The 24,413-nt window shown below is 50.4% G+C and overlaps 1 protein-coding gene across 9 annotated transcripts in view; it reads left to right on the forward strand.

Moving 5' to 3' along the window:
• Positions 1 to 3,628: 3,628 nt before the first annotated feature.
• The window catches only part of LOC122371314 (negative elongation factor B-like), a 31,184-nt gene continuing 10,399 nt past the window's right edge, over positions 3,629 to 24,413 (forward strand). The window contains exons 1-6 of one of the 9 annotated variants that reach the window (XM_043347533.1): positions 4,389 to 4,422; positions 4,941 to 4,976; positions 8,211 to 8,324; positions 8,713 to 8,811; positions 9,237 to 9,425; positions 9,839 to 10,018. In XM_043347533.1, coding sequence (XP_043203468.1) covers positions 8,217 to 8,324; positions 8,713 to 8,811; positions 9,237 to 9,425; positions 9,839 to 10,018 — 576 coding nt within the window. In that variant the 5' untranslated portion in view covers positions 4,389 to 4,422; positions 4,941 to 4,976; positions 8,211 to 8,216. Of the gene's footprint in view, positions 3,695 to 4,388; positions 4,423 to 4,869; positions 5,200 to 5,685; positions 5,731 to 7,508; positions 7,633 to 8,210; positions 8,325 to 8,712; positions 8,812 to 9,236; positions 9,426 to 9,838; positions 10,019 to 24,413 lie in introns of those variants that run through there. The other 8 variants (XM_043347536.1, XM_043347539.1, XM_043347535.1 and 5 more) reach the window with 8 other exon arrangements.

A 24,413-nucleotide genomic window follows, 5' to 3' on the forward strand; every position in this document is an offset into this window, starting at 1 on the left:
TGATGTTTGGGCGAGAGCCCCGCCTGCCGGCGGAAGCCTCGCTGGGTGATCGGCCGGTTGTGGATCGGGCCCCAACCTTCCCCCAGTACATAGACGATTTGAGAGAGACACTCCGACTTACTTTTAAGGATGTGGTTAAGCGCGATCAGCTGTCCCATGACCGCAACAAAGCTTTGTATGAGCGCAGAATGAACGAGTGGTCGTATCGCCCGGGTGACAAAGTGTTCTTGTTTCGCAATGTACCGAAGCGCGGTGAATATCATAAGTTTGTGAGGCCTTGGCGTGCGGCTGAGATCATAGAACAATGTGGACCAGTGAACTATCGAGTGCGCGAGGAGGGAAAGCGGCGCAGTCTGGTGGTGCACCACAACCGCTTGAAGCCGGACAACACAGTGGAGCGCCCGCCGGCTGTGAGTGAGGGGCACAGGACCGCGACAAGAGCGCATGGGTTGTCTCTCTGGCGAGATGTGCCGGGAACGCCCATTGCCCGGCCCCATAGTGTGCCTGGTATGGGTGGGGCGCCAATTGTATTTCCGCCCCAAGGTGTCACAGCTGGCCGCTATGTACCGCAACCTGTTGTTTTGCCGCACGTGCCGATGCCGCGTCTGCCCGAGATGCGACCTGACTGTGTGCCGCCACCTGACCCTGTACCGCTCCATGACGCTGTGCCGCACCGGCCGGAGGTACCACATGTTCCGCCGCCGTCCCCGCCGCCGCCGTTCGATGCCGAGCCGCCGCGGGATGTGGATCAGCGGCCGCGAACTGTCACCCGTTTCGGGCGTGAGGTACGCCCCCCGAAACGGTTCGACCCTGCTCACTGGTCTTTTGATTAAGCGTTTGTTGTGACTGTCGTTGGCATATTGTTCAATAGGAGGGGAGGAGTGTAAGTAGGTATAATATTATTTAGTGGCCGAGAGCCGTGAAGGATGCACGGCTAAATCGTGTTCCCGGCTGTGGCGGGAAGCGGTCGCGCGTCGGCGCGCGAGCAGAGCAGAGCAGAGCGCTGGGCAGAGGGTGTGTGTGTGGAGCGCGGCCGGAGGCGCGGCTGGTTGTGTGTTGTGTGTTCGGTCAAGCTGAGAACACAGGAATACAGAGACATGCAGTAAGACCGGAGGCTGTATCTGAAGACTGAGGTGTCTTACATATACGAATAATAATTTATTATGGATGTGCGTATATTCAGCTTGGAATTGCAATTAAAGTTCCGCACCGCATAGATTCGAACTCGGGACCTTTGGAATACTGCGCGGGCACGCTAACCACTACACTACCGCGACCGCGCGGCGGCCGGCGGCAGGGAGGCTGCGGAGACATGGGGGGACATTTTACGCTTTTGTGAAAAAAGCAAAAGATTTAGCGAAAAACACGTAATAGATAACTTGCAGAAAATTGTCTGCTCTTTTAGGTAAGATACTTAAGTTTGATATATCTTGTGCAGACTTCATTCTACAGTGCTTCGAAAATCGCTCATTTACATGGGGATTGAACGGGGCTTCGAGACTTGACTCCAAATGACGTCACGAGCTGACGTCACGGAAAGGTAGAATCGCCGGACGACCCTACCTGGTATATAGGGCCTTGGGCCAAGAGCTCGGCCAGAAGTCCCGGAGAGCGCGCGGCCCGACGCAGCGGGCCGGGCCCAGACATGCGCAGAAGCACTCGGACACCACGTGGCTGCCGATCGGAGCGCGGATTGGTCACTGGCCGACGCACTGCGGCAGCGCAGGCCGCAGCCACGCGGTCGCATCGTGATGGGACAAAGTTCACGAACAGACACGTCCTGGGCCGCCTCCCCAGCGCCGGGGCGGGGTAGCGACGTCACAAGTCGGCGCGCGAATCGGTCTGCGCCAGGAACTCCCGTGCCGGCCGGCGACACACGTGGTTACCACAGTAGCTCCCATTGGCTGCCATATATTGTGACAGAAATGGCGCACCATTTTCGAGATGGGTGCAGATGGGGGAAGGGGATGGGGGAGGGTAGAGGCCGAGAAGTTAAAAATATTCTTTGAATTACAGAGATAAAATACCACGCTTTTACATTTTTATGTCAAATAATGCTGCAATTTTATTTTAATGAAAGACACATCGGTTCGCTGACTTAAATCAGGGATCGAATCTCAAGATATCGTGCCGTAATAAATACTTTCATCTCAACAAATGGATAGAAAATGATATAAATTATCCTAAAAATGCATTTAAGCTTCATGCTGCATGATAACGTTCCTTTTCCTCTTCAGCTCCAACACGCAGACATTCAAACCGACGGGCCCGTCACCGTCAAAAGTTGAACATTGCTGAACTTTCCAAAGCGACCGCCGTCAGGTCCGGCGCCGGCGCAGTCAGCTGTTTGCCGGCCGTCAAACGCTGCCGGTTCACACATGCCCGTCGACCTGACGGCCGTCGCTCCGTCGGTTTCGGCCGTTTTGACGGTGTCGGATGGCCTTGCCGTCACCGGCAGACCTTACGGGCAAGTGTGAACTGCGTTTAAAGGGACCCTCCCACCTTAACATTAGTTTTGAGTTGAGATATACCGGGGTTACATGAGCGATCCGTTCCAAATACGCACTACGCTAATGCGCATCAGCTCCCCACAAACGGATCTACGGCACCGGTTACATGAGACTAATTCGTTTTATCTACGTCAAACGGATCTTGTTTGGCTCACCCGGGCTGACTCCTCGACGGCCGGTAATTCGCATCACAAACGGAATAGGATTAGCGTACAGTCATGGCGCAGTTGCGGCATTTACCGGGACGACTGAGCTAAATTTTAAATACTTATATCAGTTGATAGGCTCAAAAACATTTAAAATTAACATGAAATCAAAAAATGAAAACAAAGTTTTCTTGTTTTAAGTCAGTGGGCACTGATTCGCCATGCAGCGACAGCAGGGTGGTCAGAAAAAATTATCTATCAAAATATTTCATTCATTTTATTTCACATGCAACCAAAATACCAACATTTTTTTGCTATTTTCTACGAGGCAGCCAATAAAAAAAATTGTAAAGTATTTTGCATTTTGACGCTTCCAGTCAGCAAAGAATAGTTCTTGTGAAATACGGCCCGAATCGTGTGCCTCGGACGTTTCGGTTACATGAGCGATCCGTTCCAAATACGCACTACGCTAATTCGCATCAGCTCCCCAAGAACGCATTCAGTGCACCGACTACATGAGCAAATTCGTATCAGTGACGTCAAACGGATCTAGTTTGGCTCTCGGCCCGATGCGCATTACAAACGGAATAGCATACAAATGTGGCGCACTTCCGTAACAATAGAGGTGACTAAATTAAAAATTTATTATCTTACGTCTTTTTTGCATTTAATCTGCTCAAAACATTCTCAATTAACTTAACAAAAAAAAGTTGAACATAAAGTTGTCTTGCTTTGACTCATTGGGCAATTGCCTCTCTTGATTCGTCTGTAGTGCTGTCAGAAAAATGTTTCAACTGAAATTATGTGGATATTTACTATTTGGTTTTCACTATATTTAGTGTTGAAAACTTGGCAAAATACCGACATATTTTTTTAAATATTATTTCAAAAGAAGAAAATGAAAAAAATATCTATTATTTTGCATTTTAATGTTTCTTTTTGCGAAGAAATAGTTCCTGTAATACGTATCTTGGTCCTATTCGCTTCTAAGCCTCTTTCTCAGCGGATTTTGTTCGGACCGCCGATTCGTATTAGCAGGTGGATACATGAGTCGGTAGTACGCTCCTGATTCGCATTAGCGGTGAATCCGATCGTGATACGTATTTGCTTTGCTCATGTAACCGCGGATCGGATCGCCGATTCGTACTAGCAGGTGGCTACATGAGTCGGTAATGCGTTCCTAATTCGAATTAGCGGCTAAATACGTATTTACTGTGCTCATGTAACCCCGATAACAGCCAAGTTTGCGGCCAGGCTCAGAAACCACCATTTATCCTGGCCGCAACCCCCGCAGCTTTATGGTGTTCAAGAAATTTCTTCCCTTTACTTGCAGGGTGGGACCAGCGTGGTCCCTATCTCTTAACCATTACGGGAATCTGATGACGTCATCAGGCTTTCGAACGTCCGTTAAATGTTTGACTAAAACGTTTTGTAGCACGCGGTGGTATATGCTGCTTTGCGCGCAACAAATGCCGCACTTTCAAATAAAGTCGCTAGGAACAGCGGAGATCCCAAAAAGTAAACAAAAGTAAAAGTCTAATATCTTGAAAACCGGTGAATATTTTTCGATGAAATTTGGTAGATATTCGTTTTTGCTCTTTCTAAACCGAGCGACATCACTTTCATGCCAATTCATTAACTTTTTTGAAGGTGGGAGGGTCCCTTTAAGCCCTTTCCGGGTAATGGGCATGTGCGCCGAAAATGTATCAGCGTCAGTGGTCAATGCTCGTGTTGATATTCCGTGCAAATTCCGTGTTGATCACGGAGTTCTTTACTCAGAGGGGTGTTCACGGGCACCGCACACTGCTGCGTGCGGTGTGTGCGGTACGTCCAGCAGGCGTGGGGGTAGGGGATGGGTAGGCGGTTCTGACGTCACGGCTGCGTGCGGTGGACGGTCCGCTGTGGCCAGTCCCGACCGGCCACAGCGATCGCTGTGTGCGGTGACGGAAGGCTGACGTAGGGACGCCGTGGGCGGAGCTTCGAGGCTGTGTGCGGTCCGACCGCACACAGGGTCCGTGAACAGCCCTCAGGTGTTCACGGGCACCGCACACTGCTGCGTGCGGTGTGTGCGGTACGTCCAGCAGGCGTGGGGGTAGGGGATGGGTAGGCGGCTCTGACGTCACGGCTGCGTGCGGTGGACGGTCCGCTGTGGCCACTGTCCCGACCGGCCACAGCGGTCGCTGTGTGCGGTGACGCAAGGCTGACGTAGGGACGCAGTGGGCGGAGCTTGGAGGCTGTGTGCGGTCCGACCGCACCGTGAACAGCCGGTGTTCTATATACTCTGGTTCTTTATATTGATATGCTGTGGTGTTTGTTATAGGTATCTTGGGTGTTGATCTCGTGTTTTGCACGGTGACATCATAATTGAAATTCATTTTCAAACCTACATCGTCTTGATACGGCCCTGGAATCTGGATCGGTGGGATATTGGATACAAATTGTGATCTTCTTAGGTCAAGGTAGGCTAATATAATAGCAGGTGCCTATCTATCTAAAGAAATGTGTGTCAGCTAGTCAGTGTGTGTGTTTTGAATGTGACAAAAGTAGGTACTAAGTAGCATGCATGACCCGAGGGCTGTTCACGGGTCCTGTGTGCGGTCGGACCGTACACAGCCTCCAAGCTCCGCCCACTGCGTCCAGCGTCCCTACGTCAGCCGGTATATGTCAAGTTTAGGTCCTAACTACAATTGTGGCGCTTTTGATACGAATATGAAACAGCGAAAATTTTAGGTTTTAGGTTAGGTTAGGTTGTAGGTTTGTAGGTTTTAGGTTGTAGGTAGGTAGGTTTGTAGGTTAGGTTAGGTTAGGGTAGGTTTGTAGGTTGTAGGTTGGTAGGTTATAGGTAAGTAGGTAAGGTTAGGTCAGGTTTGATTATGTTTTTTTCTTTTATTTGCGAGATATATGAGTATCATTTTTGGATTCAGGATGTCAAATAATGTCAAAATATGAAAAATTTATCAATGTAATCTTCTTAGGACTTAAACTTGACATTTACCACGTCAGCCTACCGTCACTGCACACAGCAGCCAGTCGGGACTGGCCACAGCGGACCGTCCACCGCATGCAGCCGTGATGTCAGAACCGCCTACCCATCCCCTACCCCCATGCCTGCTGCACACACCGCACACACCGTACGCAGCAGTGTGCGGTGCCCTGAACACCCCTCTGGCCGTGCTCTGTGGTGTACATTACAATAAGCAGGCTTTTTTAACCTTCAGATGGCAGGGTTCACAAGGACAGAGCCCCTTCTAAGCAGAGCTTGTTGCATGCACCCTGCCCTTTATCCTCTGATCAGGGGCATAGCCAGGATTTCCTCAAATGGGCCAAACTTACAGGGGCCAAAGGTAACCCCCTTAAAAATCAAAAGACATCAGATTTCATTCCCTATTTTTTTCGAAGGGGCCCAAATAAATAGGAAAATGTTTATTTTTAAAAAATGTTAGAACTGGGGGGCCAAGCAGTCCATGGGCACCTGCCAGATAGGCCCACGAATAGTTTCATAAGTCGCTCAGCCGGTTCTGAGGGTGGTCTGAGGCCAGACTGGAAAAATACAAGTTATGCCAAATATGTCTGGCGTAGTAGCGGGATTGCGCCGAAAATTTCAGCGCACGTTCAGCGTAACTTCGCATGCCCCGAATTCAGCGCATGGCGCGGACTAATTTTTCGGCGCAGGGTGGTCGCATAATTTTTTGGTGAAAGATGGTCCCCAAATGTATGTGGTATGCTGGTCAATCTAGCAGCAGATTCGCCCCGCGGGCGGCTCTGGAGAGGTTTCGGGACGAGACGTCCCCGCCCCGGTCGTCGCGTACTCGAGTCTCGCACTGGCGAGCCGCCCTGAGTGTACTCAGCGCAAGGCCATATAACCACTCAGCGGTGGAGCAGCCGCCCAGGTGAGGCCTCAATCCTCGGCGTGGAGATAGGTATGGAAGACCTTGTTGAACATCGCCAAGTGTCGTTAAGCAATACTGCAGTGGGTTCCAGACCTGCCCACTGCGGTGTCGAGGGGAATGAGAGCGCGGACGACCTGGCAAAACCGGCGGCCGCCCTGCCCTCAAACGCCCGCTCACTGATCACGGCGGCGACCAGGGGCCCGCGGCCGCAAGCGACCAGTCACCATAGGCCCCCTAGGCGACCAGAGACTCCAGGAAACCAGGGGCCCTCGGATGACTGCAGGGGCCCATTGGGTCATCAGGGGCACCTCGGGCAACCAGGGGCACAGAAATGAAACTTTGATATCAATTTTCTTTCGAGTAAAAGGCGTTTTAGGTATCCAGTGTTTGAAAAATATCCCGGGGCCTGAGGGGGCCCCCATCGCGCCTTCAGCGCTCAAGGGAGACCATTGCCCCCATGCCCCCCCCCTTGGCTACGCCTCTGATGGCCTTAGCTTCGACAAAACATGATGTGAAAAGGTCAACGGGCATGATGTTGTCAAGTAAGCAGATATAGGGCCTGCTTTTGGACCATGCGGTGTTAACTCCGACTTCGGAGTCGGAGTCGGTAGGATTTTGGCGACTCCGACTCCGGGCAGAACTTCGACTCCGACTCCGACTCGGCAGCCCTGGTCTGTGGAGTGTGATGTCATTCACAACAAACGCTATTTATTTAGTAGGTACTTAGTGAGGCTCCTGGGCCCACAGCCACTCATTCTTCCATTCGGTCAAAATTTGTATACCTATCTAAGATAAAAAGCTGCTGCTGGCAGCAGACAGCAACAGACCAAATAGTGTTTTGCCAGCAACCAATTAAATGCGACTTGCGAGCGTCATCGTCAGTGCATTATGAGTGTTTGAATTTCAACATATTCAGAAGTGTTTCCAAAATTCGTTTTTATTGGTAGCGATTTGCAGGTAACCAAGGACCACGTAGCAGTTTTGCAATTTAGAAAAGGTGTGTAGGGGTGGTCGGTGGATTCTGTTGTCATTTCTATTGAATTGTAGCCAGCGAGTGGCCATAAACGGACAACTATCTAAGTGGAGGTAGGTAGCAACTGGAGTACCCCAGGGCTCTGTCTTGGGTCCGCTTCTTTTTTTGTTTTTCGTTACCAATCTGCCTGACATGGTTCGATCGTCCATAAAGTTGTTTGTAGACTGGTTAAACTGGCTGCGGCTGCTTCCACCTTTCCGGAGTGGCTCGAACCCATTGCCGGGCTCCCACTGTTGGGGGTCCAACGCTCTACCAACTGAATTGCGGGATGGAGCCGTCATTTGCTGAATAGAAAGATAGGAATGTTTCCCTGAGCCATTACAAACAACTACATCGTCATATCACGCCAAGTTTTGCTATCTTTTTTTTTTGCATCCCCAAACAGTTATTAATATCCCAGAAACTTTCTATGCACAATCAAATACCTGGCTTCTTACCATTGAGTGCAGTGGTTTTGAAGTTGTGCTGCAGCCGTGAGCTCCTCAGCTGTACTGGGCCTCGCGCTGGGCCTCGCACCGAGCTACTGTAATCATGGGCCGGGCGCCGAGGTTTATATACGCAAGGCGCCCGGGGCGCGCCTCGGCCGACCAATGCGTGACGGGTGAATCAATCGGGGATCACCGTGTTGCAGGGAATCATGTCTGGCGGCGGAGGGTTAGAAGAGATTGGTATTCCCGGAAAGGAATACCTCCGGAAGGCGCTCACAAGCTGTTCGGATCCGCTAAAAGCCATCAGTGACTTTCAGGTAAGTGCAACAGGGCACAGCATGTAACTTGTAACTACCCATCTGTGTCGAGTTTTTGCGTAAGAAGTATGTATTGTATTTCTCGTGATCTTCCAGGTACGCCGTACAACTGAACTACTTCTAGTCTAGGTCAATAAGTGTGAATGAACTGTGAACAAGTCTATTTGTGCATCATTTAACCATAAAGGTGTAACTACCATGCTACAGTCTTTCTTCACTAATGCGCGTGTCCATGCCATGTCAGCTTCTTTTCCACCGGCGATAAGTTACCTAACCGTTTGGAGTCGAGCGGTTATGAGAACAAGACAATTATTTTCTATTGGTTACTGACCAGTAGCAGATGTGTGACTGTGTTCTGCTAAGTTCCTCCCCCATTTGGTCTATGCAGGCAGAGAATGGCATTCTTCTTCCATCGTTGAGACCTATGCTCCCTCTGCTGGATCTCCATGGCGTCAAACGGTTCGAATTTCACACGTCTGTGATGGAGGTATGCAGTGCACTTGCGTCACAAACTGAGCAATTTGCATCATTCTTCATATTTGCTGTTGTCGAAAAACAACACTGAGTCGTCATTAGGCTATGCTAGATTCCGGTTATTCCCTTATCTTTGTTTGCGGATTCTTTGTTTTTCAAATCTTGCTAGATTCATTGTTTGGGTTTCCCAGATTGTGATTCCCTAAAGTTGTTCAAGCGAGCAGGCCCGTCTAGATGTTTGTTTACTGTTGCCTTTGGTAAATTACTCTTTCGTCAGTCGTCACGCTTGCCAATGATTCAGTTTTATATGGATGTGTCACAAAGTCGTTACATTTACGGCAGGCATGCAAGTCGTTACGGTAGGCACACATGTAGTCGTTAGGTAGGTACATATACATTAATGCAAGATCATTTATTATAACGTTATTGTTTTTCCAGAGCCTTTGCGATAAGCTGATCCAGCAGATAAACGACATCGGTAAGCTGGAGGGTCGTGAGCGGGACAGAAAGCTGCGCGACCTGCTGCACAAGTCGTTCCCGGTGATTCGTTTCAAGACGCTGCGTCCGATCGTCATGGCCATCCTCAAACACACGCGGGAGGTGGATCACAAGTTTCTGAAAGTGCTGGTGAGTGTTTACTGCCCAGGGCTGGGCCGCTGGGCGCTCGGGCTGAGGAGTAGTGAGTATCCGCCGTGTACTCAAGTTGACCCAGCGGCTAGCAGTCTCCAGAAGCTCCTGGATATATATTGTGCAGTGTCCACTGGAGATGAATCGCAAGTTCTTGAAACTTGCCGTTAGTATTATCCAGTAGGTACAAGATTTCCATGTTTTGGGGGCACTTAAATCACATGTTGTTGCTTGTTGGCGTAACCTGTTGTGCCTATTTGATCAGTTCCAGTGTCCTATTATGCGACTGACTGATGCATTGCTTCCCGGTGACTGGTGCTGGACGCTCTGTTTCGGGGGGCTGGCGGGAGCACCATGCTGCCTGTCTCAGGACCCTGACGATGTGACCCTCCCCCCCCCCCCGCCGTGTTCAGGTACGTGACAAGGAGCTCTACAATGACCTGGACACGGAGGTGAAGCGTCAGATCTGGACCGACCACCAGACCCTGTTTGGTGACGAGGTTTCCCCGCTGTTCATCCGCTACGTGCAGCAGAAGGAGGCGGCGCTGCTTACTCACACCAACCTGAACAACTTCTTCGACCTCACGCCAAAGGTGGGACGATCGGGGACATGGTGTTTAAACAATTATTTGAACTCTGCAATTGAAGTTTGATCGAAAATGGTCTCCCTTAGCTCAGGCTTACGACGCAGAGTTCTTGTATGTAAAATAAAGAAACAATTTCAGTCTAATACACTGGCTGTTCTTACCTTGAATTCACTCAATGATTTGATAAATCCGAAATGATATGCTAATGAATATACCTTTGTACAGATATAATTGTTTTAGGATTGCTACTTGAATGCCCTAAAAAGTTTAAATAAAGTATATGTTTCACCTCGTAAGGTGCATGCTGCACGGGAAAGGCCTACTTCGTGAGCAGTTCATGCTAAGGCTTCAAATGGCTATATCGACATGCAAACATTTGGTTTGCATCGAGTCATGCTATGACGAAGTGACACGAACTGCGCTGAACCGGAATCGGCGCGCTATTGTAGCCAGAGAAATGTTTGTAGTTTGCGTTTGAACGATGTGTGATTTTCAACTGGTTTCCTATAATTGTACACAGTTGTGTAGTGTACAGCCCACCGCTAAAGTAATGTGTGGTTTTACTTATCTCAACGGATGGCTTTGACCGACGATTTTTAAATGCGGACTGATTGAAAAGAAGACGTAAATAGATAAAGTTGTAGCTGCAAGGGTGAAGATACATGTAAGCTACATTTAAAGTCTCGTTGCAGTCTGGCTAATCGTTCCTAGGCTTCAGAAGCAGAACATACCCATGACTGAAACTGTATGTACTGTATGTATGTACTTTTGTCACGCAGACTGGATTGTATGTAAGGGGTGACGAGCGTTAGTTTTGCTTATGGTCCCTCGACTTCCACGCTCTATGTTGATCAGACTTTGGTCAGGGTGCTGTGGCCCAGAAGCCGATGGCATTTCCTCTTTTATCAGGCAGGCAGTCTCTCAGCACTGGCATTTCCTTAACCCTATCAGCCAGTGATACGTATATGGAGGCTGTTGAGGACGGCTCGAGCATCATTCATTCTCATTGATTCATTCATTCAATCATGTTTCATTTAGATGCGCACGTCCATCAGAGGACTGCAATGCCAGATTCATGCGCCTCTGCGCGAGGATCAATAAAATCAAGATCAGTGTGACAAAGTGATCATGTAAAAGAAGAGAGAGAAAATTATTGTTCATGGTGGATTTTAGTGTTTTGTAAGATGTCGATTTTTACAATAAACTAATATGATATCGCCATAGAACTAACTCTCCCTGTACAGTACGTACACTGTTGCAGTACGCAACATTGATGAACAATAATTTTGCGTAATTTGCATAATAATTTGGCGATAATCTTTGCCTTGCTACGGTGTTGCAGTTCGCAATGCCTTCAATAGAGGTAAGATTTTAATTGAGTATTAGCTAAACCAACGGAAACAGTTTTAATTAACGTAAAGTTGATGTAGTAAAAGTGAGTTGCATCATCCGATTGACATGGATACTTCAAGGAGGCCGGTTCCGGCACCAAGACGATCGTTGAGCGCAAGACCGACGCCGACGCCTATGCCGAGATCTAGCAGCTGGCTCACGGTGTCAGCTGCAGATTCGTCATCGTCTCTTCGTAGAAGCTATGAAGAAGAGGAGAAACGACTCGAGCTCCTAGTACAGGAAAGTCAGCTCTCTCTTAAGCGACTACGGGAGAAGAAGGCCGCGGAATTTGTACATGACATCAATGACAATCATGATTTGTCGATCGCTGGTCCAGATCTATCCCAAATAGAGGACGATGCAAGAAGTTCTCGCCATACACCGTATGAACGAATGGAATATGGTGACAATGCAAGTTTGCGAATGGGCTCCGGCACCCAGTGCATCTTTCTCAAGGAGACGCCGAAACTCGCATTTACTGTGTTCAGTGGACAGCCGGAAAGGTATCCCTTTTTCCAGCGCCAAGTTGAAGAGGCGAGGAGCAGTGGAAACTTCACGGATCTTCAGATTCTACAGCATCTCCAGGACAAGCTGAAAGGCCCTGCCTTCGATGCCGTTCATGGCACACTCCTCTCAGGCGGCTCCCTGAATGACGTTCTCGAGACGCTGGAGGTCAGATTTGGTAACCGGTTCATCATAACCCAGTCAGTGACGGAGAAGCTCCTGAGCGGACCGAAAATTCGGAACGGAGACGTGGAAAGTCTGAGTGTGTTTTGCAGCGAAGTCCACAACACTATGTCTGTGCTGCAGGCCATTGGATACCAGGCAGAACTGGATAATTATCGGGCCATATCGTCACTGGCCGAGAAGCTCCCACCGGAGAGTCAGCTCGCCTGGGGTGGCTATGCCAGGGCAAGAATAGAATCCGGGAGCCAGCTGACCTGCCAAATCTTCTATGATTTCCTCTGCAGTCACGTGAGGGACCGGCAGTTCAGTGTTCCCAGAACCAGCAGTGGCGCTACAAAAACCAAACGTCATCCGATATTCGCCACGTCTGATTCCGCAGAGAAGGTGCACCGAGAAGCCGGTCGGGGAAAACCAAAGGCGCGGAAGGTAGAATGCTACTTCTGCTCTGAAGACCACTGGATCGCAAGTTGTGACCAGTTTAAGCAACTCTCTGTAGCTGACAGGCGTGCCTGGGTGAAAAGGACGAAAGCTTGCGTTTGGTGCCTCAGTACGGGTCACCAGACATCAGCGTGCCGTCGCCAGCGGCCATGCGGCAAGGCTGGTTGCTCAGAGGAGCACCATGTTCTCCTTCATGATGACGTCACAAGACCGGACACCAGCGGAGTTATGTCAGCAGCCTCGCAGCCGTGCCTCGTGCTGATGAAAACTGTGCCGGTCGAACTGAGCGGGCCGGCTGGTAAGAAGCTCTGTCTCGCTTACTTGGACGAAGGGAGCTCTCTTACGCTGATCTCCCAGAAGGTGGCTGAAGAACTTGGACTGCACCAGCGTCCACGCAATCTCACGATGAAGACTTTGACGGGCGTCACGAAGCTTAAGTCGTCACTCATTGACGTGAATATCTCGAACGTAACGACGGGAGATACCTACTCGCTGACAGACGTCTACACGATGACGTCGTTACCTCTCGAAAAGGAAGCGCTCGGAACGACAAAACTTCGAGAGAGGTACGCTGAAGTGAAGGATCTTCCACACGTTGGCGAAGAACCACAGCTCCTAATCGGGATCGACCACGCGGAGCTGATTGCTTCACAGTCACTTCGGCGTCCTTCCAAGAACGGTCCTATTCTGCAGAAGACTAGGCTGGGATGGACACTCACAGGGCGCGTGCTAGAGACCGAAGACTCCAGAGCCGTGTGGCAGGTTCATCGGATCGCTCAGGAGAGTCCTTCCCTGGAGAGCTTGGTCAAAGCTAACTGGGAGACGGAAGCATTCGGCTGCAAGTATCAGTACGATACCCCTCGCAGCCCAGAGGATCGAAAATCTGAAGAGATTCTCAAATCCCAAGTCTACCACAACGGGGAGCGTTGGGTAGCACCCCTGCTGAGAAGGGATCGAGGTGAAAAGTTTCCTCCGAGCCGTCAAATGGCTGAAAAGAGAGCGTTGGCATTCGAGAGACGCCTGGACAGGGACAAGCTCTCTGGAGACAACCCCAACGGGTTGGCAGATCTGACAGAGGCGAAACTGCAGAAGATGCTGCGTAACGGTCACTTCCGTAAACTGACTGTGGAGGAGGCGTTACGAGAGCCAGACAACACCTGGGCCCAATCTTATAAACGCCGTGAAATGGATATGGCAGCACTCTAAGGCTGAATATATAGTACGCAATCTTATAAAACTCTGTAAAATCGAAAACACGGCACGCTCCCTACAGCATTGGTAGCCGCCGGTTTTGAGGATGCCCTAGCATGCTTTTAACCGTGAGCAGCTGTGCACATCTCAAAACACCGACAATCATCAGCTGTTTGCGGTTTCAGCGGCGTCCATTTCACGCCAGAATTTGTGGCGTACTTTGACGAGCTTCTCAGACAGTTTAATTCATTTAAGATAAATTCAATGATTTTTTTTTTGTCAAAAAATTGTTCATTCCTACTCACTATTCGTATCTCCTCACTTTCTGTCTGGCACAGTTAAGGATCAATGTGTTGTTTCTCTTCCTGCATCTCGATCTGACTTCTGAGCCGAGTATTTTTCTTGATATGCTTTGATATGTAGACTGGGTTCTTCAAGCTTTTGAGGAATTGCTTTTTAGCTTAAGGTTAGGTAACAGGTGGTACCTATGCTTGAATAAGAAGGAAAATAAGCTGTAACTTGGCCTAATTCAGTTCATGTACGTAGTCTTCGAATTTTAGTAGTTTATCTTCAAGAAGGAAAATGTCAAGAGCTTATGACAAGAAGGAAAATAAGCTATAGGTAGGTATCTTGAATTGATCCAGTTAATGTACGTATCCTGATGCTCAAATTGTAGGAGCTTCATTGTCAACGGCATTACTTGAATTACTGAAACAGTAGCCGAGCTATAGTTAAATGACTATTTAAATAATTCTTTAACAAATTTATTGCAATGCCTTAACAGCAAATAAATGCAAATGATAAGTAGAAGAAACACTTCATTCACTCGAATTTCTGAGCGCGAGAATGCCCTCGCTGAAATTTATTTGGTCGGCAATCCACTTTTCAGGAGAATTCTTCAAGCATGTTTGTGTTTTCCATAGTTTGCTATCACGTTTTCCATAAATAACTTATTCATTACACATATGTGTGTCTCTAAAAGAAATAAATGCCCCATAAAAATTAAAACACACGACTTTTGCTGTTCGCAAACAGTACGCATAATTTCCAATAGCGACGGCGACAAGACATTGACCAATCACGTTGCGTGTTTCCTGCTGGCGTTGATTTGTACTGTGGGCAAAATGGCGTGAATAGAATTACCATACTATTCTCTTTATAAGATTGCGTGAATAGGGTGCCGTAAATAGAGTGGGGTGGAATGATAGTACGCCATTTGGTAGCACAACCTTTATAAGATTGGGCCCTGGTACTTACCTCTCATGGCCGTTAGGAACCAGAACAAGCCGAAAAAAGTGCGTCTGGTTCTAGACGCCGCAGCAAAAAGCCACGGAATGAGCTTAAACGATGCATTGATGCAAGGACCTGACCTGATGAACTCGCTGAGTGGCATCCTGCAGCGTTGGCGGGAGAAGGCAGTCGCTGTCACATCGGACGTGGTGGCTATGTTTAGCCAGGTCAACATGGACGTAAAAGACCGCCCAAGCCTACGTTTCCTATGGCGTGGCTCACGACGCACCGGCGAGTTTGATGTTTATGAGTCACCAGTGCTCATATTCGGTGCAACATGTTCACCCAGCGTGGCCAACTACTGCTTCAGGCGAACAGTAGAAGACTTTGGAGATGGCGACTCTGTGGTGGCAAGAGCAGCAATGGAAGACACGTATGTTGACGACGTGATCACTGGGACGGACAATGAAGATGAAGCAGCTACGCTCATCAACAAGCTGACAACAGTCCTCAGTCGGGGAGGCTTTGAACTGGGTCCCTGGGCTTCCAATTCACACGCAGTTCTCAGCCAACTCCAGCCTGAGCAACGGAATGATGAGGACATCACGCTCAATGATGAAGAATGTCACCGAGCTCTAGGCGTCGTCTGGAAACCTGGACAGGACATTCTCACATATCGAGCTCATGAGCCGCCAGAATCCCCAACGAAGCGCCTCATTCTGAAGACCGTCATGTCTGTGTATGACCCGATCGGCTTCTTGGCTGGCTGGCATCTTCGAGGCCGGCTGGTGCTTCAACAACTCTGGGATTACAAGCTCGACTGGGATGATGGTATCCCATCTGACATCAACGCAGAGTGGCAGAGTTGGACCCAAGAGCTGCGAAGAATCTGTGATGTACAGCTACCCAGGCATGTCTTTCAGGGGCATCTGATCAAGGAGGTGGACTTGCACGGATTTTGCGACGCTAGTGAGAGAGGATTCGCCGCAGTCCTCTTCTACCGGTGGGAAGTAGATGGCGAAGTCCACGTCAGCTTTGTGGGAGCTCGAGCAAAGCTAGCCCCCACCAAAAGACTTTCTATCCCCAGATTGGAGCTTCAAGCCGCGGTGCTGCTCACCAGAATGATCTCCTGCGTGAAGAAAGAGGCACGAGTGGTGATCAAATCTACTCTGTGCTGGTCAGACTCAAAGAATGTTCTTGCGTGGATTCGATTCAGTCCAGCAGGCGAAGATATCACGTGTTTGTCAGCAACCGGATAGCTGAGATCCATGACGTCACGAGGCCGGAGGACTGGCGATACGTTCCCACTGCGCTAAACCCAGCGGACGCCGCATCGCGCGGTCAGAGTCTTCATGACCTGAGGCCGGAAAGCAGCTGGGCGCGCGGCCCTGACTTCTTGTGGCTTCCAGAGACAGAGTGGCCTTGTAGCGATCATGTCGAACCTGATGTGATCCTAAAAGATGATCCAGAGACCAAAACAGTACTGGCGACAGTGCCGTCACTCGCCGCCACCACTGCCTCAGTTCTACCCGATCCAGACCGGTTCTCTCGGTGGACAGTGGCTGTGCGCGCTGTAGCGACAATGAGACGCTGGTTGACAAGCCGGCGAGACGGAGAATCAGGCGAATTCTCGGTAGAAGAGTTGTCTGAAGCAGAACACTTATGGATGAAGTCAGTTCAGGAAGAACACTACTCGCAAGAGCTGAAGGACTTACGAGACGGGCTGCCAGCTGATCCGAAGAGCACGATCGTGGGTTTGTCACCGATCCTGGTCAACGGTCTGCTCTGTGTGGACACGAGGATGAAGCATGCTCAATCACTGAGCCCCAGCGCAAAGCAGCCTCCAATACTGGATCGTCGTCACCGGTACGTTCAGCTGCTGATACAACATCTACATGAGCGGATGGGTCATCGGGCTAATGAAGCTGTTCTCGCAGAGCTGAGGCAGCGCTGCTGGATACCGCACGCGCGGTCAGCAATCCGCTCTGTGGTGAAACACTGCCAAGTCTGTAAAAACCGAAAGGCTCAGCCTCAGTCAGCACAGATGGGACAACTGCCGAGGTCACGCGTGACTATGCTGGATGGTCCATTCGCCTCTACTGCGGTAGATTATTTCGGTCCAATCCTTTCAACAAGGGGTAGGTCCACGGTGAAGTTGTGGGGCATTTTCTTCAGATGCATGGCGACAAAGGCGACCCATCTGGAGCTGACAGACAGCCTCGACACAGAGGCGACTCTTATGGCGATCTCAAGATTTCAGGCCAGGCGTGGAAACGTGAGAGAGCTGTGGTCCGATAATGGAACGAATCTTCGAGCCGCAGAAAAGGAACTCAGAAAATGCATTGAAAGCCTAGACCAGAACAGGATGAGAGAAAAGCTAGCAGTGAGCAAGATCACTTGGCACTTTTCTCCCCCCGCTGATCCGGAGGCCGGCGGTGTCTGGGAGAGAGGAATCCGCACGGTGAAGGAAACCCTAAGACTCATCCTAAAGGAGCAGAGGCCGAGATATGAAGTGCTGATGACACTCCTCTGCGAAGTGGAAAAGATCATGAACTCAACGCCCTTGACTCACGTTTCAGTGGACCCAGCAGATGATGACGTTCTGACACCGTTCCATTTTCTCATCGGAAGAGCGACAGCGTCATACCCTGTTGGAACGGAAGAGCAGGACGGCGACTTGAGGAAGAGGTGGCGGTACGCACAAACACTGGCGGACCACTTCTGGCGTCGCTGGATGCGCGAATACTTACCAGCTATAAGCAGGCGATCGAAGTGGCTGAACAGCACGCGGAATGTGGAAATCGGTGACGTGGTCATCGTGGCAGATGAACGCCATCCACGAGGGCTATGGCCGAAAGGCATAGTTGAAGAAGTGATGACGGGTCGAGATGGGGCGGTCCGATCGGCACGGGTACGGACCATGCACGGACATCTCCATCGACCGGTGCGGAAACTCGTCGTCCTCCCAATTATCTCGAGACAAGGCTCGAGGAGGCCGGGATGTTGAGGACGGCTCGAGCATCATTCATTCTCATTGATTCATTCATTCAATCATGTTTCATTTAGATGCGCACGTCCATCAGAGGACTGCAATGCCAGATTCATGCGCCTCTGCGCGAGGATCAATAAAATCAAGATCAGTGTGACAAAGTGATCATGTAAAAGAAGAGAGAGAAAATTATTGTTCATGGTGGATTTTAGTGTTTTGTAAGATGTCGATTTTTACAATAAACTAATATGATATCGCCATAGAACTAACTCTCCCTGTACAGTACGTACACTGTTGCAGTACGCAACAGAGGCTATCGACACTGAGTCCGCCCAGGCGATCGAAAACAACGTGACACGGTGACATTTCCTTCCACCGGCGGCCTCTCGGGCCGCCAATCTCACTGGCCTCTGCAATCGCCCGCCCGAGTGGCATTGCTAAACCCGTGCAAAGACAGGCAATACCGTAGCAAAATGAACATGATGCCGGTCGTTCTCCGTTTTCTGTGGGAGTTCGACGGTCGCAATGCACCATGCGGTTTCAGCGAGCCATTTTCGGAGCGGCGTGCTCGCCGTTCTTGCTGATCGCGACCATCCAGTACCATATGGAAAAGTGTCCGCCCTCCCTCGCTGTTCCAGACTCACTCCAGACTTTTCTGCCCACGGATGATTGTATGTCTAGGATAGGATACAGAGCAGGGGCTCGTGAGCTGCTAACTGAGGACCAGTCTTTCCTCAGTGACGTTGGGAATTGGGATGAAAGCCACGAAATGTTTTCTTACTGTGAGCTCGTGCTTGATTAAACTCAAGCGCTGGCGGGCAGTCCTGAACACGAGAGTGTGAAGGTTTTCGGGCTGAGGTGGCTACCTGGGGCTGTGTTCACGTCGATCATTTTCGTAAGAATTTTCTTAAGTTTGACCTACTTCTTAAGTGAATTTTTTATTCCCGTGAACTCCGTCGATAAAAACTTAAGAAGTGTCGACGTGAATACCAAATTATACTTACGAAAGAAAATCGACTTACGAAGTCGACGTGAATACGGCCCCTGATCGTGTTTGAGGGTGTCCGCCCGCCTGGCAATGTTGTGATCCCACCAAGCGTGTCTTGTTAGGTCTGATAGCGAGGCCGTTTGACTCCGTGCGGCGTTCGGATCCCCACTCGACGGTAGCAAAGTGTCTGTTTCGGGAGTTGTACAGATCGGTCCGGGCTGGGATGAGGTCTTCTAAGCTCTGTGATGTGTTGTCTGACTGGCTGAGAGGCCCGGGGGTCCTGAAGCAGATGGATATCCTTCGGAGATACTTAGGTCAGGTTGGAACGGTGCGGAGAGCGGGGACCTTTACTTCTTTGGCGACGCCTCGCCGAAGGGCTACGGTGCGTTGGTTTATTTGTGTGCCCCTCGTGGAGATGGCTACAACCTCCGTCTTGAAGTCAGACTTTGAACTGGTTACTGTAACTCCGAAGCCGATGGCATTTCCTTAACCCTATCAGGCAGGCAGTCTCTCAGCACTGGCATTTCCTTAACCCTATCAGCCAGTGATACGTATATGGTGGCTATCGACACTGAGTCCGCCTAGGCAATCAAAAACAACGTGACACGGTGACATTTCCTTCCACCGGCGGCCTCTCGGGCCGCCAATCTCACTGGCTTCTGCAATCGCCTGACCTGAGTGGCATTGTTAAACCCGTGCTAAGACAAGCAGTACCGTAGCAAAATGAACATGATGCCGGTCGTTCTCCGTTTTCTGAGGGAGTTCGACGGCCGCATTCGCACCATGCGGTTTCAGCGAGCCATATTCGGAGCGGCGTACTCGCCGTTCTTGCTGATCGCGACCATCCAGTTCCATATGGAATAGTGTCCTCCCTCTCTCGCTGTTCCACAGCTCACTCCAGACTTCTCTTCACACGGATGATTGTGTGTCTTGGATAGGATACAGAGCAGGGGCTCGTGAGCTGCTAACTGAGGGCCAGTCTTTCCTCAGTGACGTTGGGATGAAAGTCACGAAATGTTTTCTGACTGAGCTCGTGCTTGATTGAACTCACGCACTGACTGGCATGCCTGAGGACGGGAGTGTGAAGGTTTTCGGACTGAGGTGGCTACCTGATCGTGTTTGAGGGTGTCCGCCCGCCTGGCAATGTTGTGATCCCACCAAGCGTGTCTTGTTGGGTCTAATAGCGAGGCCGTTTGACTCCATGCGGCGTTCGGCTCCCCACTCGACGGTAGCAAAGTGTCTTTTTCGGAAGCTGTGCAGATCGGTCCGGGCTGGGATGAGGTCTTCTAAGCTCTGTGATGTGTTCTTTGACTGGATGAGAGACCTAGAGGTCCTGAAGCAGATGGATATCCTTCGGAGATACTTAGGTCAGGTTGGAACGGTGCGGAGAGCGGGAACCTTCGTGCTTTGGCGACGCCTCGCCGAAGGGCTACGGTGCGTTGGTTTATTTGTGTGCCCCTCGTGCAGATGGCTACACCCTCCGTCTTGAAGTCAGACTTTGAACTGGCTACTGTAACTCCGAAGCCGATGGCATTTCCTTAACCCTATCAGGCAGGCAGTCTCTCAGCCAGGGCTGCGGAGTCGATGGATTTTCGGCGACTCCGACTCCGACTCCGACTCCGGCTTTCAAAAACCAGCTCCGACTCCGACTCCGACTCCGGGCAGAATTGTCGGAGGGACCTGTTTTTATCATGGGTGACCTCAATTGCAATATGCTTGACTCTATGACTAACGCCGGCCGAGCGCGCCTGGCTGACATGCTTGAAGCTTTTCATCTGTTTCAATTCGTCTCACAACCCACATTCTCATCAGGTTCTTTGCTCGACGTTGTGATTTCCAATGCGGGCGACGGTGTTAAGAAAATAGGAGTTTTTAGATGCGCTTTTAGTCCTCATTGTTTTGTCCGATCACTTTTAAAGTTTACGAGATGTCGTCCAAAGCCCTGTCGTGTCCCCACTCGCAAATTGAAGGATGTCGACCGTACGCGTTTGTTGCATGACTTGAACTTCGCTGACTGGTCTAGGGTTTTTAATTCCGTTCCCGTGTGTGATAAGTGGTCTCATTTTCTTTCCGTTTTAGTTCCGATCATTGACAAGCATGCTCCAATCAAATGTATTACTATCAGGAACCCGAACGCGCCACCTGTGACCCGTGCCACCCTCGACCTGATGGCACAGCGGCGGGGAGTGTTGCGTCGCGAGGGCAAATCGCCGGCCTTCCGCGATCTGGATAGGCAGGTCAGGTCAGCCATCCGTCGTGACTGCTGTGCGGGTATCGAGGAGAGTCTGCGTACTCGAGGGAGCGGCTCCCTGTACCGCAGTATCCGACCCATTCTGACAGGGAAGAGGGACGGCGCGCGCAACCTCCCCGCCGCTACACCGGACGAGATGAACGAGCATTTTGTGAGCGTGGGACCACGTGTAGCCGCTAGCCTGGCTGGCCTCGGTCCGCCGCCTGATGTCCCGTGCCGTCTGCCCCGCGTGGGTGCGTGTGGGTTTCGGGTGGCGGGCACGACCCTTGCCGGCTTGCGGGAGGTTATGTTCTCCATGAGGCGCTCCGGTGCGTGTGGGTCTGATGGCATCTGCATCCGCATCCTACTCCTCTGTTTTGACGCCATAAGTCCCATCCTTCTCCACATTATCAACACATGCCTTACCTCCTGTGACTTCCCCCAAACCTGGAAACACTCCCTGGTGTTCCCTATTTTCAAATCCGGTGATCCTGCCATGACCTCCAATTACCGTCCTATTTCCATTGTACCTGTCATGGCCAAGATTGTTGAGCGTGTGGTGCAGAGCCAGCTGCTTGCCTACATGTCTCACAATCACCTCCTATCCTCATCCCAGCACGGCTTCCGTCCTCGTCATTCGACTGAAACCGCTCTACTATCTGTCACAAACCGTATCCTTTCCAACATGGATCATGGTCATATCTCACTCCTATGTCTCCTGGACCTTAGCAAATGTTTTGATGTCATCCCACATCATCTACTCCTTTCCAAGCTAGAACTGTACAACATAGATCCCACTTGGTTTTCCGCTTACCTTTCCGGTCATTCTCAGTCAGTCTCTATCTCCAGTCCTTCCGGTCGTAGAGTGGTTTCAAAGCCCCTTCCTAACACCATGGGAGTGTTCCAGGGATCCGTCCTCGGTCCTCTCCTGTTCACCATCTTCGCTAATGACCTCAGTCTGCACGCGCCGGACGCCCATGTGATCCAGTACGCTGACGATACCCAAATCCTAATATCCGACGTCAAATCCAATCTCCCATCCCTCATCCAACGCATGGAGACCATCCTTGCATCCCTGTCTTCATGGTTCCATGCTCATGGTCTGAAACTCAACGCTTCCAAAACTGAACTCCTTCTCCTTGGTACCAGACAGAACACCCGGCACCTCCCTCCTGTCAGCGTACGGATCGGTGGGGAGACCGTTCAGGAGAGCCGCACTGCTAAAAATCTCGGCGTTATTTTTGACAAACATCTGACTTGGGAAGCACACGTGACCGACATCGTTCACAAGTGCATCGGCATCCTGATCGGTCTCCGTCACCTGAGACATTTCCTCCCGCAGAGGGCTCTGCTCTCAATAGTTCAGAGTTTGGTGCTTTCGCGAGTATCTTACTGCATCTCAGTTTACGGGAACGGATCCGCGGCGAACGATGCTCGGATGCTCAAGGTTGTCAATTTTGCAGCGCGTGTAGTGACCGGTCTTAGGAAATTTGATCACATCTCTCGAGCGCGAAATCAGTTGTGTTTTATGGTGCCGCGGCAAATGCATGATTTGTATACCTTGACTGCAGCCCACAAGATACTTGTCAGTGGAGAGCCGTCCGAACTGGCCTCACTTTTCCAGTGCTTTTCCGACGCGCGCAATTGTGACCGGCCAACTAGACAGGACGGGCGTCTTCGGCCGCCGGCTTTCCGAACCGTGACCGGACAGCGATCTTTTAGTTACCGAGCTGTGACGCTTCTCAACCGCCTACCAATCGAGACCCGAGCTCTGGGCCCGTCTGCTTTTAAGCGCGCTGCCAAGTCGCTGGTACTGCAGTAGCTTTTACGACCGTGTGTGCATGAGCGGTGTGCGTGTATGTATGCTGTGTACATGTTGCGTGACATCCCTCCCACCTCATTGACACTTTGTTTTATCTATCTAACTTAAGGCACAGAATAGCCACAACCATGTGTGGAGTGTCTGTTGATGTAATACATACATACATACGTCGATTCCGACCGACTCCAACTCCCGACTCCGACTCCGCAGACCTAGCAGGGCTGCGGAGTCGACAGATTTTCGGTGACTCCGACTCCGGCTCGGGTTTCTAAAATCGACTCCGACTCCGACTCCGGTCACAACTGTCGACTCCGACCGACTCCGACTCCGACTCCGACTCCGACTCCGCAGCCCTGCTCTCAACACTGGCATTTCCTTAACCCTATCAGCCAGTGATACGTATATGGAGGCTATCGACACTGAGTCCGCCCAGGCAATCGAAAACAACGTGACACGGTGACATTTCCTTCCACCGGCGGCCTCTCGGGCCGCCAATCTCACCAGCTTCTGCAATCGCCCGCCCGAGTGGCATTGCTAAACCCGTGCAAAGACAGGCAATACCAGGGCGCAAAGAACGCCTCACTCTCAAGGGGCACAATCGGCCTTGATTGTGGCCAGGGAATGGTGCAATGTTCCTGCTGTGACTCAGTCCGCACAGAGAACCCGTAGTTTAAAGGGACACTCCCACCTTAACATTAGTTTTGAGTTGAGATAGCCAAATTGGTGGCCATGGCCTGCAAATACCGGTTTGGGCACTCACAACATCGAAAAATGCTTTAATTCGAAGATATGGAATTTCAAACTTGCAGTTTTCGGATTCTAAGGGGTTAATGCATTGGAATGCCCCCTTAGAATTTGTGACGTCAGCGGAGATCTAACGATTTTTAAATCTTAGACTAAAACCATCGTTAACACGTGGTGGTATACGCTGCTTTGCGCGCAACGTCTGCCGCACTTTAAGGCTGCCAAATTATTGCTTCCAAATAAAGTCGCTAGTAACAGGGGAGATCCCAAAAAGTAAACAAAAGTAAAAGCCTAATATCTTGAAAACCAGTGAATATTTTTCGGTGAAATTTGGTAGATATTCGTTTTCGCTCTTTCTGAACCAAGGGACATCACTTTCATGCCAATTCATTAACTTTTTTGAAGGTGGGAGGGTCCCTTTAAGCTTTAAAGCGACTGTACTGCAGTCAATTAGTTCAGCTGACCACTGACAATGACTGGATGGACATGCTACCAACAGTTACCGGGTAGCCGATACAGTAACCTCACTAAGACTAACCGTATGGTCTGGCTGGGTCAGCTGTGTGTAGATCTGCCATCTCCTCGCCGACGTCGGTTCGCTCCGCCGTGTAAAGTCCTTGCTGACTAGAGTTCTCTCTCACTTCCCAGTTCATCCTCCAGCTAGGTGGGCTGGGTCGTTCCCCGCGTCAT

The sequence above is a fragment of the Amphibalanus amphitrite genome, unplaced genomic scaffold, assembly GCF_019059575.1.
Source record: "Amphibalanus amphitrite isolate SeventyFive unplaced genomic scaffold, NRLGWU_Aamphi_draft 001231F_arrow, whole genome shotgun sequence".
NCBI classification, from domain to species: domain Eukaryota; kingdom Metazoa; phylum Arthropoda; class Thecostraca; order Balanomorpha; family Balanidae; genus Amphibalanus; species Amphibalanus amphitrite.